Below are 18803 nucleotides of genomic sequence, written 5' to 3'. Positions count from 1 at the left end.
GTTGACCTGCAGCCAAAAGACAACCCGTGACTCATCCGCCATCACACAACGTGCTGTATTGTAACATAACAAAACAAAGAAAGTCTCTTCCTGCATACTTTAAATGTAAAGGTGCACCTCTCGCATTCACACTGAGCCCTGTGGGCCGGAACCGAATACCGATCCAAGCCCAGTTCAGCCCCAGACATTTTTCTCCAAAATTCTGATTGGTTTTGCATCTCCGTACTAAAGACTGAATATCTCCTCAAGCACAAGGGCTATTTGAACCATTTCAAAAGGTTTAATATACAGAAAACACTTGTGTGACCAGTTAAGAGGTTCATATAGCAGTGTGTGTGTGTGTGTGTGTGTGTGTGTGTGTGTGTGTGTGTGTTACTGGTTGATGATTGCACACATGAAAGAAAAAAAATTCTGGGGTAAAAAAAACTCCATGATGTGTTTCCTCTATTTAACGATGCATATCATCGCTTTTATTCTATTTTTTTAAATATCACTATGTGTTAGCAGCATCTCTGCAAAGTTTGACTTTTGATTCGAATCGAGTCACTCGGCGCCGCGTTGCACACACATTGACGTTTCATAAATATTACTAGCTTTGCAATAAAGCGTCTCAGAGATATAGTTTCAACTCTGGAGGAATCAGCCGACGTTCCACTTCCTTGTCCCATTTTCGCGTCATCGTGGGTGATTCACATAGTGAGATATGAGCATTCTACACTCGGCTAATCATTTTAGTAATCAATTTAGTGCAAATTTCCTGAATTGTAGGTAACTTTCTTTCTGGACCTTGAACGCCTCTGGTTCCACAACAGAGGGCCTCTGCTCAAGATGCACCAACACACACCAAGCAGGTATCATTTATCCATAAGTACAACACATACTAACAAGTATCATTTATCCATAAGTACAACACATACTAACAAGTATCATTTATCCATAAGTACAACACATACTAACAAGTATCATGTATCCATAAGTACGTCATAGTTCAGTTTTTGGGCTGGAATGTGGTGGGTATCTTGCTGAGGTTTGGTCTGACAGTGGGTTTGGAGGTTTTGGCATCATGAAGGTCGAAAGCTTTCCAGAAAGGTGCAGCAGTTCTGTGTGGCATCAAGCTCTACAAATTGTCCACGACAGCAGATGCAGCTTTTTAAGTCAGTATCGGACCAATATCGGTATCAATACATCCCTAATTTAATGTGTTGCTGTTGAATATCAAAAGAGACTCACAGGTTCAATGAGAATAAAAAGGTCTACTGAGGTCTCATGAAAAAATTAAATGTTTCTCAAAACCAAAACACATTAGTCATATTCTATGTGCCATAATCTGGCCAACATTCCAATATTATAGTATTTTATCCTCTCAAGATGCATTTCCAGTACCACTTAACACCCAGTGACCTCGTACTAACTCTACTGACCTGTGAGCTGCTGCGATGTTGTATTGATGAGGAAACTATTTTATTTGGATCTTGAGTTGGAAACCGATCCGGCTGAGTGTCTTCCTGCTCCCTGGAGACCGAGGTAAGACTGGGAAACAGGTTGCTGACACAAGTATTTACCAGAGGCATAAAACACACCCTCAAAGTTAATGTTTGATACCTCATAAAACAAAAATATTTACGCTATGCAAACTTTACTTTCGTTTCTTTTTTGGGACGACATTTCCCTGCAAATGAAAATGTATTTTAAGTGTAAATACTTTGAGTCGAACACCGGCCTCGCTCTGGAAAGTCCTGTTTGTTGGTCCCAGAGCCACTCCCAAAATACCTTTTTGTTTCGTTTTATGAGAAGTTGAAGTACTTCCATTTGCTATGTATTGTTGTACTTTAATATATTTTGATGAGAAGTATCTTTTAGAGTATCTGGAGTGAAATATACTTGTCGTTAGTGATGTTGGTCAGTGTTCTGGAGGTATCTGCAGCACTGTTCAGTGAACCTGAACATGAGTAAAACGCTTCACTATCACTAGATAAGGCTGTAAGATTGCGTACTCTGCAGATACTACAGATACTACAGGTACTACAGATACTACAGATACTACAGCAGTGGGTTCAGCACACATGCAGCTGTCATCCCCTCAGAGAGACTTCTGGATTGTCAGCTTCTCCTTAATGTTGCATGAAGCCAAAGTCTGTTTGAGGCAGATTCACACCATCGCCCTCAGACGGCGAGCAGCGTTTTCTCCTTTTTGCTGACATGCTCTCCTCTGATTGGTTCAGCTCCTCCTTTAGCTTGCCCTCGACGACACACACACACACACACACATCAATCATAACGACGGCCATCTTGGGCTTCTCTGTTCCTCGTCTCACAAAACTGGTCTTTCGTCTTTAAAAAAGAGCCAACAGTCGCAGCTCTGAGGGGCCGCAGTCCGCTAACGGCACGCTAACATCAGCATGCTAACGTCAGCATGCTAACGTCAGCATTTAGCCCTTTGGTAAATTCACGACACTAATCTCGCAGATTTGTGAGTGTTTTCTTGATCCGGCAACAAAAAGCTCTCCTCGGCCATGAGACCATGCAGCCGTTTCTTCCCATTTCAATTCTTTATGCTAAGCTAAGCTAACAAGCTAGTGCCTGTGGCTTCATCTTCAGGCCTTCAACGATGGTACAACCTCTTCAAGGACCACTGGACGCTCTGAAAGTCCATGTTTTCCCCTTGAATGCGTCTCTTGTCTTTGATTTGAAGTTTCAAGACTCCTCTTCTTTGTTTTTCGGTACGTTTCAGAGACAACTGGTGAACCGCCATCACCGTGTTTCACTAAATGAGATCTCAACCACGCAGAGACGCACGAGTGTACCGGTGGTGTTGTACCTGTCGCTCAGCCTGCGGCTTCATTAACTTCCTGTTTCGCGAGCCTCGCCTCTCTCGTCTGGTTGACCGTGTCTGTTTTAAGTGAGCTGTCAATCATCCGGCCGAGAGCCTCCAGAGACGCAATTACTGCGACATCATTACCTCCACGTACGAGTCGGAGGATTAAAACCAGTTTCTGTGCTGTCGGTTCTCTTTAATGCCGGCGCCAGCTGAAGAAAGCAGGAACACCTGACACTCGGGGAGGAAACACGACGGAATAATAATTTCAACTTTGAATCAGCTGAAAGCTTTTCCAGCTCTGTTGGTATTGATGTAGTGTTTGTTTCACTAATGCAGAGAGTAAACTGTTCTGGCAGGTAGAAGAGAGAAAGATAAAACAGTTAAATACCAGGACATGATACAAGACTGGCACCAACAGACATCAAACTGTGAATTTCCATATTTGTCTGAGGCTGTATGTGTTGAGTTTTTCCTTTTCACCACTGATTAAACCCCCACGAGCAATACAACCTCCTCAATGACCCCTCCAGCTGCTCCAAGGCTCTTTCAGCTTCTTCTGGGTCCCGACAGTCTTCTCAAGGTCTTCCATGTTCCCAAGGACCGCTCCAACCGCCTTAATTAGTCCCACGACCACCTCCAGCTACCACCTACTCAAGGACCGCTTACGACCCCTTCAATGACCTCTCCGACCGACTCAGCGGCGCCTCCTGGGTGAGCAAAACTCTTTGATAGTGCAGCAAGAGTCCGAAAACGCAGAAATGAAGGGAGAAAGGAAAATGAGTCTCCTGAGCATCTTGTTCTCTGTGCTGAGAAGTAGTAGAGTGGAGGGAGTAGGGTGGAGGTAGTAGAGTGGAGGGAGTAGGGTGGAGGTAGTAGAGTGGTTTGGGGGCAGTAGAGTGGAGGTAGTAGGGTGGTTTGGGGGTAGTAGGGTGGAGGTAGTAGGGTGGTTTGGGGGTAGTAGGGTGGAGGTAGTAGGGTGGAGGTAGTAGGGTGGTTTGGGGGCAGTAGAGTGGAGGTAGTAGGGTGGTTTGGGGGTAGTAGGGTGGAGGTAGTAGAGTGGTTTGGGGGCAGTAGAGTGGAGGTAGTAGGGTGGTTTGGGGGCAGTAGGGTGGAGGTAGTAGAGTGGTTTGGGGGCAGTAGAGTGGAGGTAGTAGGGTGGTTTGGGGGCAGTAGAGTGGAGGTAGTAGGGTGGTTTGGGGGCAGTAGAGTGGAGGTAGTAGGGTGGTTTGGGGGCAGTAGAGTGGAGGTAGTAGGGTGGTTTGGGGGCAGTAGGGTAGAGGTAGTAGGGTGGTTTGGGGGCAGTAGAGTGGAGGTAGTAGGGTGGTTTGGGGGCAGTAGAGTGGAGGTAGTAGGGTGGTTTGGGGGCAGTAGAGTGGAGGTAGTAGGGTGGTTTGGGGGCAGTAGAGTGGAGGTAGTAGGGTGGTTTGGGGGCAGTAGGGTCCCAGCATCCATTTCATGTGGTGAATCTTTAAAGCTGCCATCTTTGCCAGGACCTCCTTGTAACATAGATTTAAAATCGTAACGTGAGTAGGATGAATTAACTGAAACACATTTGAAATCATAACAAATAAAAGCAGAAGTAGTCGCTCGCTGCAGCCAGCAGATGGCGCCACAGCACCATAAAACACACACTGTCCGTTAGAGTTCAGCTGGTTTCTATTGTTTGTGACTCTGCTGTCCCGTCAGAGTGAGACCTCCCTCCTCATCACAGCCTCTTTAGTCCTGGGTTTAGGTTTAGTGTCACTGAAACCGGATTAAAGAGTCTCTTCTTTCTGCTTTTCTTCTTGCCGATGCAAGCGTCTAAGAACAGAAGGAGACAGTTTATAACTTCACAGTAAAACATCACTGAGAAAATGTGTCTGACTGTGAAAAAATATACTCTCAAAAAAAAATACATTCTCAAAAAAATATATATATTCTCAAAAAAAAATACAATCCCCCCCAAAAAAATACAGTCCAAAAAAAAAAGAATACAATCTAAAAAAACAACAACTTGTCTCTCAGCTCACTCACACTCAAAACACTGTAAAAGAAAACCCTTTGCTCTCAATCCCAAAAGTTAGGAGTTGAGTTTTGGGCGCAGTGGGCGGGGCCTGTGCTGCTGGACCTGCAGCAGGAAGTGGCCTCCATGTTGTTTAAAAAAGAGACTGCACGACAACAACAACATGAAAACAAAGAGACGTGCTGCTACATTTAAAAAACATTTTTTGGGGGGAGAGCAAATTTTTTTTTGAGATAAAATTTGAGTTTTGGGAAAAAAAAATTTTGAGAGCAATTTTTTTTTAGCTATTTTTTTGGAAGCAAATTTTATCTTTGAGAACTTTTTTTTTTTGGAGCAACTTTTTTTTTGAGACCATTTTTTTTTTAGAGCAAATTTTTTTTTAAGAGTAATTTTTGGGGATTTTTTTTGAGAGCAAATTTTTGTTTTAATTTGTTTTTGATAGAAAATTTTAGTTTTGAGAAAAAAAAAATTTTAGAGCAAATTTTTTTTCAGAGCAATTTTTTTTTTGAGAGCAAATTTTTTTTTTGAATTTGTTTTTGAGAGAAAATTTTATTTTTGAGAACTTTTTTTTTAGAGCAAATTTTTTTTCAGAGCAATTTTTTTTTCGATTTTTTTTTTAGAGCAAATTTTTTTTTTTTTTTTTTAGAGCAAATTTTTTTTTGGAGCAATTTTTTAGAGCAAATTTTATTTTTAGAGCAAATTTTTTTTTATGACAGTAAATTTTAGTTTTGAGAACTTTTTTTTTAGACCAAATTTTGTCTGTGCCTCTAAATTAAAGATTAAAGACTTTCAACGTTAACTGTGTGCTTTATTGAAGTGACTCCCAGTAGATCCTCATCTCCTCGCCCTCCATCAGGTACTTAAAGGGACGGTGCACCTTCAGGTGTGTGTGTGTGTGTGATTTAGTGGCCTCTAGTGGGGAAGTTGCAGGTTGCAGCAACCCGAATATCCCTCCACTGATTCATCCTCCACAAAAAGAAAGAAAAGAAGGGTTTATTTTAAGATGATGAAAACACATTGATTCTTTTAGATTATACTCAAATTAGTATTATATCACATTCTGCTATTAAATCCTGCGCACTGTTCCTTTAATTGTCCGCCATACGTGTGTCTTCATACACTGAAAACACATCCACATGGAAAGAAAAGAGTAAGTTATTAACTTTAAAATGAACTTTAACCCTCAACAAAACCACCACGTGAACTTCAACATGAAAATACATGAAGATATTTTATATTTCTGCCATTTTAGACACATTTATTTAAACGTCAAAGCTCGTTAAACTGAATGAATCAAACGTCTGTTTCATTCATAAACCTGTTGAATGCACACACACACACACACACACACACACACACACACACACACACACACACACACACACACACACACACACACACACACACAAGAGCACACACTCCTCTAAGCTCCGCCCCTCCCGCAGAGAGCAACAGGGAGACCCGCTGGTGAATAAGTAACGTGCACTAAAAGAAACGGACACACGGACCCTGCAGGAGACCCGGACCAGGAGACCCGCACTAGGAGACCCGGACCAGGACACCCGCACCAGGAGACCCGGACCCAAGAGACCCGGACCCGCCTCACCTCTGCCAGGTCGCGTGACGTCACCGTGTCGGTGTTGGTTCGGCGTTCGAGTCGCGTGCGGACCGGAAGCGTCCAGGTAAGAGCTGCTGGTCGTTATCGATCCTACAAACTCTAGTACGCATTGAGGTACTTGTACTTCCATGTCTTGCTACGCAGTACTTTCTGCTGCGCTACACCTCCGAGGTAAATATTAGTTTTTACTAGTTACTTTACAATAGAGGCTATATATATATATATATATATATATATATATATATATATATATATATATATATATATATATATATATATATAGTATATTTAATAATATCAGATGAATCATGTTGTATTAGTACAAGTGTTGTGTATAACATATATTAAACTAAACAGTAAAATGTGAAGAAATAATATCCAATAATATAGAATGTATAATATTTATAGTGTCATGTTTCAGCGTTATAAGTACTTTAACTTTGATAGAAGTACATTTAACTTCTACTTCTACACATAAGCTACTTTTACTTCAGTAAAGTATCGGAGTACTTCTCCCATCTGATCCAGAGTACTAACTGTAATCAAATACATTATGATGGATAAAGCAGTACAAAATACACAGTACAGAGTACTTTTTGTGCATTATTTTGATGCTAGTACTTGTGTTCTTGTATTTAAGTAACATTTTGAATGCAGTATTCCTTTGTGGTATTATTACTTTGACGTGAGTACTTCTCAAAGTTTGTCTGTATAAAATACATTGCTTGTATATTCTTAGATGAAATGTTATTTTATTATAATTTGTGTTCAAACAGTTTGTTTCTGTAACATTTAAAACATATTTATTTGGATCTTTTGCGTATAATTTATGTTTTTGATACAATCGCTGCTTTTTATGAACGGAGTCTGGTTGATTTGAAAAGATCAAAGAGATGAAGATTAAAATGCGTCCAGAGCGTCTCCAGACGATGGAGAAGACTCCTGAACTCCGCTGCTGGCCCTTTAAATGCATAAATAAATCTCAATCTGAGATTAAGACGGAAATGAAGGAAATTCCAGTTGATTTGACGTCCAATAAAAACCAAAAGCTGAACCCAGAGCAGCTGTGAAGCGTCTCCAGCTCACACGTCCACATGGTTCAGATTCCTGTGGCGAGAAGTTTATGGCGAGACGTTTATGACGAGACGTTTATGACGAGACGTTTATGACGAGACGTTTATGACAATAACTCTGAAACGCAGCACGAGAACAAAACCTCTCATTACTGTCAGAATCCATCTGACGACGCAGACGTGAGAACAGAATGTTCTGCGGTGAACGCCGTCCATCAGGTTCCACCTGCTGACGCCGTCGACCACTTCCTGTTTGTCCGATGATGCGCGCTCCACTTCCCAGCATGCACCAGACGGGTGTTTTTTTTTAAATTTTCATGAGTTTAAAGTCGTCAAGCAACCAAATGAAGATCCGTTCCTTTTTTTTACACGAGAAACAAGTTGCGAGAAACAAGTTGCTAGAAACAAGTTGCTAGAAACAAGTTGCGAGAAACAAGTTGCGAGAAACAAGTTGCTAGAAACAAGTTGCGAGAAACAAGACGCGAGAAACAAGTAGCTAGAAACAAGTTGCTAGAAACAAGTTGCGAGAAACAAGTTGCGAGAAACAAGTTGCGAGAAACAAGTTGCTAGAAACAAGTTGCGAGAAACAAGTTGCGAGAAACCAGTTGTCGGTTCTCCTCCGACAGGCAGCCCAGTGATGTCATCGCTCCTCCTCTTCATCCTCCTCCTCTTCCTCGGCCGGGCCTCGGCGCTGGACTTTCGTTACCACGACAACAGCGAGATTGAGCAGTACCTGGTCCGGGTCAACGACTCGAACCCCGACGTCACGCACCTGTACAGCATCGGACGGTCTGTCAGAGGTGAGGGACCACCTGTCTGTCTGCTCACCTGTCTGTCTGTCTGCTCACCTGTCTGTCTGCTCACCTGTCTGTCTGTCTGCTCACCTGTCTGTCTGTCTGCTCACCTGTCTGTCTGTCTGCTCACCTGTCTGTCTGTCTGCTCACCTGTCTGTCTGCTCACCTGTCTGTCTGCTCACCTGTCTGTCATTAAATCATCAAACCACAAGCATGATGTCATAACTGTGTGTGTGTGTGTGTGTGTGTGTGTGTGTGTGCGTGTGTGTGTGTCCGTTAAACAGAACAGTAGACGGAGGTTAATTTAATCTAGGGGACGTCTTAATCTGTCTAATCACACAAACACACACACACAGCTAATCTCTGCTAATCTAGGACACCAGCTGGCTCGTGTCCAACCTGTGTGTGTGTGTGTGTGTGTGTGTGTGTGTGTGTGTGTGTGTGTGTCTGAGAGCAGAAGTCCAGACGGGTTAATGATCAGCTGACATGTAAATGTTTTACTGACATGTGAAACATTTCATCCTCAACAGACGTTTGTCTTTCATACAAATATAAATATAAATATATAAATATATAAATATATATATATATATATATATATATATATATATATATATATATATTTATATTTATATATATATATATATATATATATATATATATATATATATATATATATATAAATATATAAATATATATATATATATATATATATATATATATATATATATATATATATATATTAATCTTCCTCTGGTGTCTCTCAGGTCAGCAGCTCTGGGTGTTGGCGCTCGGCCTCAGTCCTCACCGTCACACCGTGGGCATCCCCGAGTTCAAATATGTGGCTAACATGCATGGAAATGAGGTACACACACACACACACACACACACACACACACACACACACACACACACACAGGACCCCTCCCTGTTGACAGGAAGCAGGAGACTAGAGATCAACAAAAGCTTTTCAGAGTCAAACACTCCACTGTGTGTGTGTGTGTGTGTGTGTGTGTGAGTGTGTGTGTGTGTGTGTGTGTGTGTGTGTGTGTGTGTGTGTGTGTGTGTGTGTGTGTGTGTGTGTGTGTGTGTGTGTGTGTGTGTGTGTGCGTGGGCTGAGTCAACATTAATGTAATAAAGTATCAGACAGCATTATGAAACAAGTCTTTGGTTTTTACGACATCATTGAAAAACAAACAGGAAGAAAGAACTTTGTCTTCTTTATTCTGCTGCTTATGAATCCTGAAGAAAGATGAATACTGCTGCATCACGTCCTCTACACGGTGTACAAGTACACAAGTACAAGTACTTTACTACCTATGATGTCCAGATTCCTTCAGTGCAAAAATATCTCAGCTTTTATCCACTAACACGACTTTAAATCTTGTTTTGGAGAGTTTTGTGAACAACACATCAGCTGTTTGGTGTTAAATGTTAAATTAATTGTGTTCCATTGGCTTCCATTGGGTTCTATTGGGTTTTATTGGGTTTTATTGGGTTCTATTGGGTTCCTTTGGGTTTTATTAGGGTCCATTGGGTTCTATTGGGTTCCATTGGGGTCCATTGGGTTCCATTGGGTTCTATTGGGTTTTATTGGGGTCCATTGGGTTCCATTGGGTTCCATTGTGGTTCATTCAAGCTCCTATTGTTAAAAATTAACATTTGACGATGCCTTCAAATGTAAGCTGGTAAAAGTTGTTTATTTTTGTCTAAAAACTTGAATGAATCAGTTGTTTTTCATTTATTCACATAATACATAATTATGTTAGATGAAAAGTTAAAAAGTTTAAATTAAAGGACGAAGATCAAATGAATGAAACACCCGGTGTGGAGCATCTGGTTACCATGGTGACACCGCGTGTGTGTGTGTGTGTGCGTGTGTGTGTGTGTGTGTGTGTGTGTGTGTGTGCGTGTGTGTGTGTGTGTGTGTGTGTGTGTGTGTGTGTGAGAGAGAGAAAGTGAATGGAAATGTCCTTAAATAGACAAGTCACACCTCAAAACACACACACACACACACACACACACACACACACACACACACACACACACACACACACACACACGGTCAGCAAACAGAGTCAGCGGAGTGTGTCGGTTTCGGAGGAAACTTCCAGAAAAAGACCTTTTCAGCGAGTCCACACACACACACACACACACACACACACACACACACACACACACACACACACACACACACACACACACAAGGTGTGTGTAGAGCCGTTCACTGAGAGGATCTTTGTTTTATCTCCTGGGAGGTCTTCGATGACATCATCGTCATGCCCTGCTGGACGATGATGTCATCGACGACCTCGCGTGAAATAAGTGTCTCTGAAAAGAATTCATATATTTTATATATAAATGTAAATATATATTTTTTGCTATAGCAGCATTTATACTCAAAGGTAAGCAACAAAATATAAGAAAAAAATCACAATATTTACATAAAACACAATAAAGTTAAATGAAATTAACAGTTATAGTTGGGGATTTATTATATATATTAATTATTGGTGATTTATCACCAATGAAGCGTCACAAAAGATCATGTTCCCGGCTCGTGGTTCCCAGAGGATGAACCATGAGGACAGACTCTGTTTGCATTAACAGAGTAAACACGTCAACATGTTTACACGTCCGGGAGGAAACTGAGTTGTTTGGTAAAAACTCAGGAAGCAAAACCAGCGACATCAGACGACGTCATCGAGCAGCGCTCACGAGCCCCGATCTCTGTCTGACAGGCCGCCGCTCGTCAGCGGCAGGAACGCCGTCTGATCCTCAGGAGTCTGTCGAGCACGCCACACGTCCGTCAGCGTGAAGCCGCCGCGCGTCGCTCAGCTGTTACACAACATTTCACTCAGCTCTTTAGCCCAAGACGTCTGTCAGCGGACGAGTGACAGACGGCGAGACGACTGCAGCAGTTTCCAGCTTCTTAAATGTGAGCCGGTTGGGAAAGTCCTGGAGTTTTTAAACGGTTATTTCCAGGCCTGGAAAATCCCCCAAAGTTGTGTAAAAGTCCTGCGATTGTGTTACATTCATGTGTTCATGTCGTTCATTTAGTTTAAATAATGAATCTGCTTTTAAAAGAAAGAGGCTCAAAGTATCAGCAGCATACATACAGGCATCTATATAAATGTTTATTCTTTTAATAAACTATTGTCTCTCATTCATTTGAGTCATTTAAGGTTTACTGTATGCTTTGAATCCTCATTGTTAGTTTAAATACTACATTTTATCACTTTTACTGTCTACACACACATTTCACACAATGTTTGCTCATGAACATTTAGTTTAAAGTCATGAACATTTAGTTTAAAGTCATGAACATTTAGTTTAAAGTCATGAACATTTGGATTAAAGTCATGAACATTTAGTTTAAAGTCATGAACATTTAGTTTAAAGTCATGAACATTTGGTTTAAAGTCATGAACATTTGGATTAAAGTCATGAACATTTAGTTTAAAGTCATGAACATTTAGTTTAAAGTCATGAACATTTGGATTAAAGTCATGAACATTTAGTTTAAAGTCATGAACATTTAGTTTAAAGTCATGAACATTTGGATTAAAGTCATGAAAATGTGGTTAAAAGTCATAGAGATTTGGTTTAAAGTGATGGAAATCTATTGGTCAAAGTGTGTATGAGGTTTCTGAGGTTTTGTGCCTTTTCTTTGTGATAAATGAAATGACAGGAAGACGAATCAGCGGCAGATGAAACCAGATAGAGTTCGTTAGTGAATCCTGAGAGTTTTCCAGGAGAGGAACGCGCTGTGTTTCTGGGCTGTGGAGGAGTTTCCTGTCTCTGATTCTGAGCTGTTATTGTTTCTCAGGATGTTTGAAACCAAACTGAGCTCATTAGCTTACATACGCTAACGCTAACGCTAACACGCGGCGTAAACAAGCGGAGACGTTGCGATGGAAAGAAACGATACCTTTCAATCACAAAGCGCACAAACGTTCCAGCAACAACGGTTGCTCCACGGAAACAACATGGCCTCCCCGAGAAAGGCATGCTGGGTAATATCTCTCAATCGGTTTCTGAAAAAAGCAGTGTGTGTGTGCGTGCGTGTGTGTGTGTGTGTGTGTGTGTAGGAAGGAATGTTCTGGGTGGTAATGTGACGACTGTACGAAGAGAAAAGAGTTCAGACGAGTGTTTAGAGGAAAAACAAAACGACGGCCGGAGGCAACGCTAGTCCTGACGTGTGTGTGTGTGTGTGTGTGTGTGTGTGTGTGTGTGTTTAAGTCAACTTCGTAAGCACACACACCTTTTCCCACCCTTCTCTCTTTCTGCCTCTAAGGCATGCATTCATTCACAAAGTCTTTTTTGCTGTACATTCTCCTTTAAAGAAAACAAAACCCTCTGACTCGTCTCTCCGGATCGCGTTTCGACTTCCTGGCTGACTCACGACATCACTTCCTCCCACGTCGTTTCCCAGCAGGAGAGAACACGCTTGAGCTGAAATGTCATGTCGTGTAAAAAGACAATAAACAATACAAGAGAGAAGCAGCAAAGACCAGAGGTTGTTAGTTCATGTTTGTGGTTAGTTTTCATTCAAAAGCACCAGACGTCATTCAACTTCTACCCAAATTAACCCGACATGTAATCCCTCAAATCATCTGTAACACATATTACACGTAAGTAACGTGTGTGTGTGTGTGTGTGTGTGTAGGTTCTTGGCCGGGTGCTGCTGCTCCAGCTGATCGAGGACCTGCTGCGTGGTTACCGCAACAACGAAACGTGGTCGTTGCAAATACTGAACAGCACGCGCATCCACATCCTGCCCACCATGAACCCCGACGGCTTCGACGCGTCCGACACCGACTGCACCTTCAGCCAGGGAAGGTACGGTTGTATAGAAGTCTGTGCTGCATGTGTCAAAGGCCTCTCGTGTCACTTCTGGTGGTTAAAAAACAAGATGGCGACGGCCAAAATGCCGAACTCGAGGCTTGGAAATAGCCGGTTGTCTGCGTTCATATGAAGTCTCTTTAGCTGCTAAACGAGTTAAAAGAAGGCGTGAGCTGAGCTGCATAGTTGGTGAGGTCATCACCAGCATCCCGTTCCACATTAAAGTCGTCACATGGAGCCTTATTAATAATATAACATGAATTATAGAGGCTTTCAGGGGCTTATTTAAGGGTTAAAACAAGCAGCTGGTTCTGGTCTTACAGGGTGAAAACATGTGTGAATGACCAAATGTCAAAACAAGACTTTAAAGACACACACACACACACACACACACACACACACACACACACACACACACACACACACACACACACACACACACACACACACTTTGATGTGTGGAGACTAAACTATGTGACGCTCCAACGCCCAAAACACTCTGATGAGCCTGAAACCCGGCGCTCGCTGCAGATCTGTATCACACGGACAGTGAACGTCCCACAAGAGTCCAATTAGAAGAGTTTTGACTTAATCTGATGTTTAAAGGAAGCTCTGTGTGGTTGTAATTAGCACATTGTGGGGACGTAAATCTGTTCACACACTCTCATTGTGGGGACCAAGATCTGTTCACACACTCTCATTGTGGGGACCGAGATCTGTTCACACACTCTCATTGTGGGGACTTAAATCTGTTCACACACTCTCATTGTGGGGACCAGAAGATGCTAAACGTTGACAGTTTGCTTTCATTCTGACTTCCGACTTCATTCAAGTTTTAATCAAATTAACCCGAGAAATGACTGCTCTCTGTCCCGATGTAATCCCTTTAGCCCTTTTAATTCATTTAGTCACTTACGTGTGTGTGCGCGTGTTCGTGTGTGTGTGAGGGTGTGTGTGTGTGTGAGGGTGTGTGTGTGTGCGTGTGCTTTGAGGTCACCACTTTCCAAACCGTATAAGGAAACGTTTCCTCGCAGCGTCTCAAAGTGGAAACAAATCATCCGATGGGATTATTTTACTCTCGTCTTCACACAGAAACAAACTTTAGAACTTTATTGCATCAAAAGCAGTAAAGTTCTGCTATGGCGGTTCTATTTCTATGGGAAAGACGTTTTAAAAGCACGTCAGGTCATAAAAAGAGTTCAAAACAGGGTTTGTGTAGTTGCTCTCGCTGCCCAAAGGGGGCGACAGAAAGTCACAAAAGTACCAGTAAAGTATTTTATCAAGTACTACAAGTACAGAGACGTCTGAGCAGACAGTACTTCACGAGTTAAAGTACACGCGTTGCTCTTCACTGAATGAAGCGAAGCGGTCGCGGTGACTCGGCTGAATATAAATAAAGACACGTTCACTTCCTGGAGGACCGTGGGAAACGGGACTGCCTTGCACGTGGGCGCTTCGGCAGCAGCAGTTGATGAGTTCACATGTTTTTATATTTACTCTCCTCCTCCTCTCTCTTCATCTCCCTTCTTATCACTGCTCCATCCTCTTCCTCCCTTTTCTGTCATCCGCCTCCCTCCTCTCTTATCATCATCATGTGTGTGTGTGTGTGTCTGTGTGTGTGTGTGTGTGTGTGTGTGTGTGTGTGTCTCAGGGCTAACGCTAACGGCGTGGACCTGAACAGGAACTTCCCCGACGCCTTCGCTGGTCTGCGGCAGCAGCAGCTGCAGGAGGAGCAGAGGGAGGCCGAGGTTTGATGCTCTACGTTCTCCTCTTCTCTCCTCTCCTCTCTCCTTCTCTCCTCTCCTCTCTCCTTGCACCCTCTTGTTCCTCAGGAGGCTCTGTGATTGGCCGCTCGCCGTGTCACATGTGTTTCAGGTCCGCGCTGTGATTGGCTGGTTGAGGACGGAGAGTTTCGTTCTCTCTGCAAACCTTCATGGAGGAGCGCTGGTGGCGAGTTACCCGTACGACAACAGCAACGGAGGTACACACACACACACACACACACACACACACACACACACACACACACACACACACACACACAGAAACAAACAGAAACACACACAGAGAGACACACTCAGAAACACTTACACATAAACAGACACAATCAAACATACACACACACACGGAAACACACGTGTACACAAACACACACACACAAACGCAAACACACACACACACACAGAAACAGAAACACGCACAATTCAGTGGGATTTATTGACGTATTTTGTCATTTTATTTTTAAAATCTAAATTAAATTCTTTACTTTAAGTTTTGATTTTATTCTGAAGAGCTCAGAATAAAATCTCAATCTGTTCTGTAGAGCAGATGTTGTTCTGGTTTACTCGACATTAGAAGGACACAACAACAACAACAGCAACAACAACAACAACAACAACAACAACAACACCTTGTTTCTCCGTGCAGGCAGCGAGCTGGTGGGCGGGGCCAGCGTCGCCCCCGACGACGACGTGTTGGTGCACCTGTCCAAGGTGTACTCCTTCAGCCACGCCTCCATGCGGCGCGGCGACCTGTGCAGCGGCGGCCGGCCCTTCCTGGACGGCGTCACCAACGGTTACCAGTGGTACCCGCTGGCAGGTCGGCGCTTCAAATTAACTTTATTCGTTCCTCCGGGACGAGGCGACGAGCCGCGGACACAAGTCCGGTTCTCAGGTTCTCCGGTTTCCCGCTGCAGGAACCCGAGCCCTGCAACCAGATACACACACACACACACACACACACACACACACACACACACACACACACACACACACATCCGAGAAGGGGACCTTAAAATAAATGTAACTTGTAAATGTCATCCTTTTTATAAAACAATGTGTGTGTGTGCGTGTGCGTGTGCGTGTGTGTGTGCGTGTGTGTGTGCGTGTGTGTGTGTGTGTGCGTGCGCGTGCGCGTGCGCGTGCGTGTGCGCGCGCGTGCGCGTGCGCGTGCGCGCGTGTGCGTGTGCGTGCGTGTGCGTGTGCGTGTGCGTGTGCGTGCGTGTGCGTGTGCGTGTGCGTGTGTGTGTGTGTGTGTGCAGGTGGCATGCAGGACTATAACTACGTGTGGGCTCAGTGTTTGGAGTTGACTCTGGAAGTTTCCTGCTGCAAGTTTCCTCCAGAAGAACAACTTCCTGCTCTGTGGACGGAGAACAGGAAGTCTCTGCTGGCCTTCATCCAGCAGGTCCACCTGGGTCAGTACCTGTCTGTCCACCTGTCTGTCTGTCTGTCTGTCTGTCTGTCTGTCTGTCTGTCTGTCTGTCTCTTCTTCTCTGGTATTGAACTTAAACGAATTCAGCATCAACACTTAAATACCTCTTGATTCTGTCTGTGTGTGTGTGTGTGTGTGTGTGTGTGTGTGTGTGTGTGTGTGTGTTCAGGGGTCAAAGGTCGTGTGTTCGATGGCTCCGGCGTGCCGGTCCAGAACGCCGTGGTGGAGGTCAAAGGTCGCAAGAATATGTGTCCGTTCAGAACCGACCGGCACGGAGAATATTACAGACTGCTGCTGCCGGGAAACTACAGCTTCACAGTAAACACACAGTACTACTAATAGTACTACTAACAATACTACTAATGATATGTATAATGCCTCTAGTGGTGAAACATCTCTCTCTATATATACATATCTTCCTGGCTAAGCTAACTAGCTTAGCACAGCACGTGACATTAACTTTCTTCTGATTGACAGGTGACGTATCCGGGTCACGAGGTTTTGACGGAGACGCTGAACGTGCCGCACGGTCCCGATCAATACTCCGCCATGAAACACGACTTCCTGTTGCGCCACACGCCCTCTACGACGGGCCACACCTGGACGGGCCACACCTGGACGGGCCACACCTCGGCTCCTCGCACCTCTGCGAACCTCACCCCGACCTGTAACTCCACTTTACACCTGCAGGCGGGCGGGGCCGCCTCCAGGCCCACGTGGGCGTGGTCGAGCGTGGGGCTCGGCCTGCTGGCGGCGCTGCGACCCCTGATGGGCTAGCGCGGCGCGCGGCGTGCCCCGCTCGTTAGTCCGAACCCTCGACATGCACGGAAACAAACGAAGAACAAGAGGTCCAGCAGCTTGGAGAGGTTTCTGCTCGTGTTGCTCGGTGGAGACTCTTCTTATTCCGGATGGTTTTAAACGCTGCTGTCCAGCAGCTCTCTCTGCGGCTCGGCTTCACATCCTGGTCGCTCACGGCCGAATGCTCGAGGAACTCTTTTCTCAAATCACCTTTTATTGCCTGTTTTACACTCGCTCGCTCTGAACACAGCCGAGTACGTTGCCCACTCACAGTTGCTACTCTGCGCCACCTCACTGCTTTGGACAGTGTGTTTGGCTAACCGCTAACCGCTAACAGGACCGCCAGTACGCTCACCGCTAAGTACCTCGCCGCCACGCCGCCTTTTTGGTGTTGGCGAGATTGCACGACGTGCCTGCAGACATCGCCGCTCGTGTTCAAGTTTAAATGAAGTGTTGAAGCTCATTCGTGTCTGGAAAACACAAACGATCGCTAACTTTAGCTCTCATGAATCTCTGGATTGTAGCGACCAAATTTGAAGTTAATCAGATTAAATCCGGAGGAGGAGGAGTCACAGTGACGGCTCGTTGGAGGCAAAATGTCTCTGCTGAGTTCACCGTTCTGTTAAAGACGGAACGATCATGAAGACGTACGTGTGAGAACTTTGTGTTTCCAGAGAGGAATTTGGGGGTTTTCCGAATTTTCCTTTTTTCAAACCGATCCCACGAGGGCGAGCCGGTAACTAAAGGTTTCAGGGAAACCTCTTCCCTGCAGACGAGTCCTCCGCAGGAACAAACAGGTTTTATCTGTCAGCTCTTTGTATTTGAATGCATCACGGGAGGAAAACTGGTGCCTGAGGGTTCTTTAATTCTCCGTGTTCCTGCTGTAATGTTCCTGCGTTTCATCGCCGCAGGTCGTGATGAGGCTCGTTACACTTTCAAATTAGCACGTGCAGCTGGTGTCAGAAGAGGAGCGTTGACGAGGGCGTCGACATGAAGCCCTCCCGGTGACGCCACATTAAGCGTCTCTCTGGACTCGGTGAGGTGCGTTTGATTCACTGTCAGGCAGGTCCATGCGGGCGGAGTCACACAGGACACGCCCCCTGCACGACTTCACAACCCAAATGAGATTTGTTTTTTCAATCACATTGTCTGGCGTCCATTTTCTGTAAATGTGTCTTCATGTGAGATGCGACATCGTCCATAAATCAACACAACAAAAAGATGCCACAGAGTCTTCATCTTTTTAGGGTTTTCAGAGCAAAATATTAAGAAATATAGGCAAAAAAACAAAGTTTTAGCCTACTTTTAACTAAACTGTACCTTCCAAACTTAACTCATTATTATCCCCCAACTAGAAATAAAACAAAATACCATTAATATAATATATAATATACCATTAATGTCACTTTCAAAGTCTTATATTTGTAGCTGAAAAAGGTTTTGAACCACTGGTTTAAATTAACCTGTGATGTGAGACGGCTGACTCCTATATATATATATATATATATATATATATATATATATATATATATATATATATATATATATATATATATATATATATATATATTCACACGCAGTATAAATACGCAGATGTGTATCGGGTTCTGAGCGGCAGAGCAACAGCTGCGGCGTCCGTTTTAAC

The 18803-nt window shown here is 43.8% G+C and overlaps 1 protein-coding gene across 1 annotated transcript; it reads left to right on the top strand.

The window, feature by feature from the left end:
- The first annotated feature begins 6323 nt into the window (after positions 1-6323).
- On the top strand, positions 6324-18465 carry cpm (carboxypeptidase M). The gene is made up of 10 exons (XM_068586592.1): positions 6324-6502; positions 8138-8311; positions 9073-9170; positions 12975-13147; positions 14802-14898; positions 15026-15131; positions 15578-15748; positions 16191-16343; positions 16530-16678; positions 16838-18465. The coding sequence occupies exons 2-10, from the start codon at positions 8149-8151 to the stop codon at positions 17135-17137; spliced, it is 1410 nt and encodes a 469-aa protein (XP_068442693.1). The 5' UTR covers positions 6324-6502; positions 8138-8148; the 3' UTR covers positions 17138-18465.
- Positions 18466-18803: the final 338 nt, after the last annotated feature.

The sequence above is a fragment of the Clinocottus analis genome, unplaced genomic scaffold (assembly GCF_023055335.1).
Source record: "Clinocottus analis isolate CAN_PGR_092001 unplaced genomic scaffold, fCliAna1.0.p SCAF_20, whole genome shotgun sequence".
NCBI lineage: Eukaryota > Metazoa > Chordata > Actinopteri > Perciformes > Cottidae > Clinocottus > Clinocottus analis.
Note: the sequence above shows the minus strand (reverse complement) of the source record. Positions and strands in the feature narration are given on the sequence as shown.

Excerpts from the sequence above, each read along its gene's own strand:
- cpm (XM_068586592.1), top strand. The coding sequence starts at position 8,149 with ATGTCATCGCTCCTCCTCTTCATCCTCCTCCTCTTCCTCGGCCGGGCC. Across the intron at positions 8,312-9,072 it reads CATCGGACGGTCTGTCAGAG|GTCAGCAGCTCTGGGTGTTG; the intron begins GTGAGGGACCAC and ends GGTGTCTCTCAG. Across the intron at positions 16,344-16,529 it reads CATCCAGCAGGTCCACCTGG|GGGTCAAAGGTCGTGTGTTC; the intron begins GTCAGTACCTGT and ends GTGTGTGTTCAG.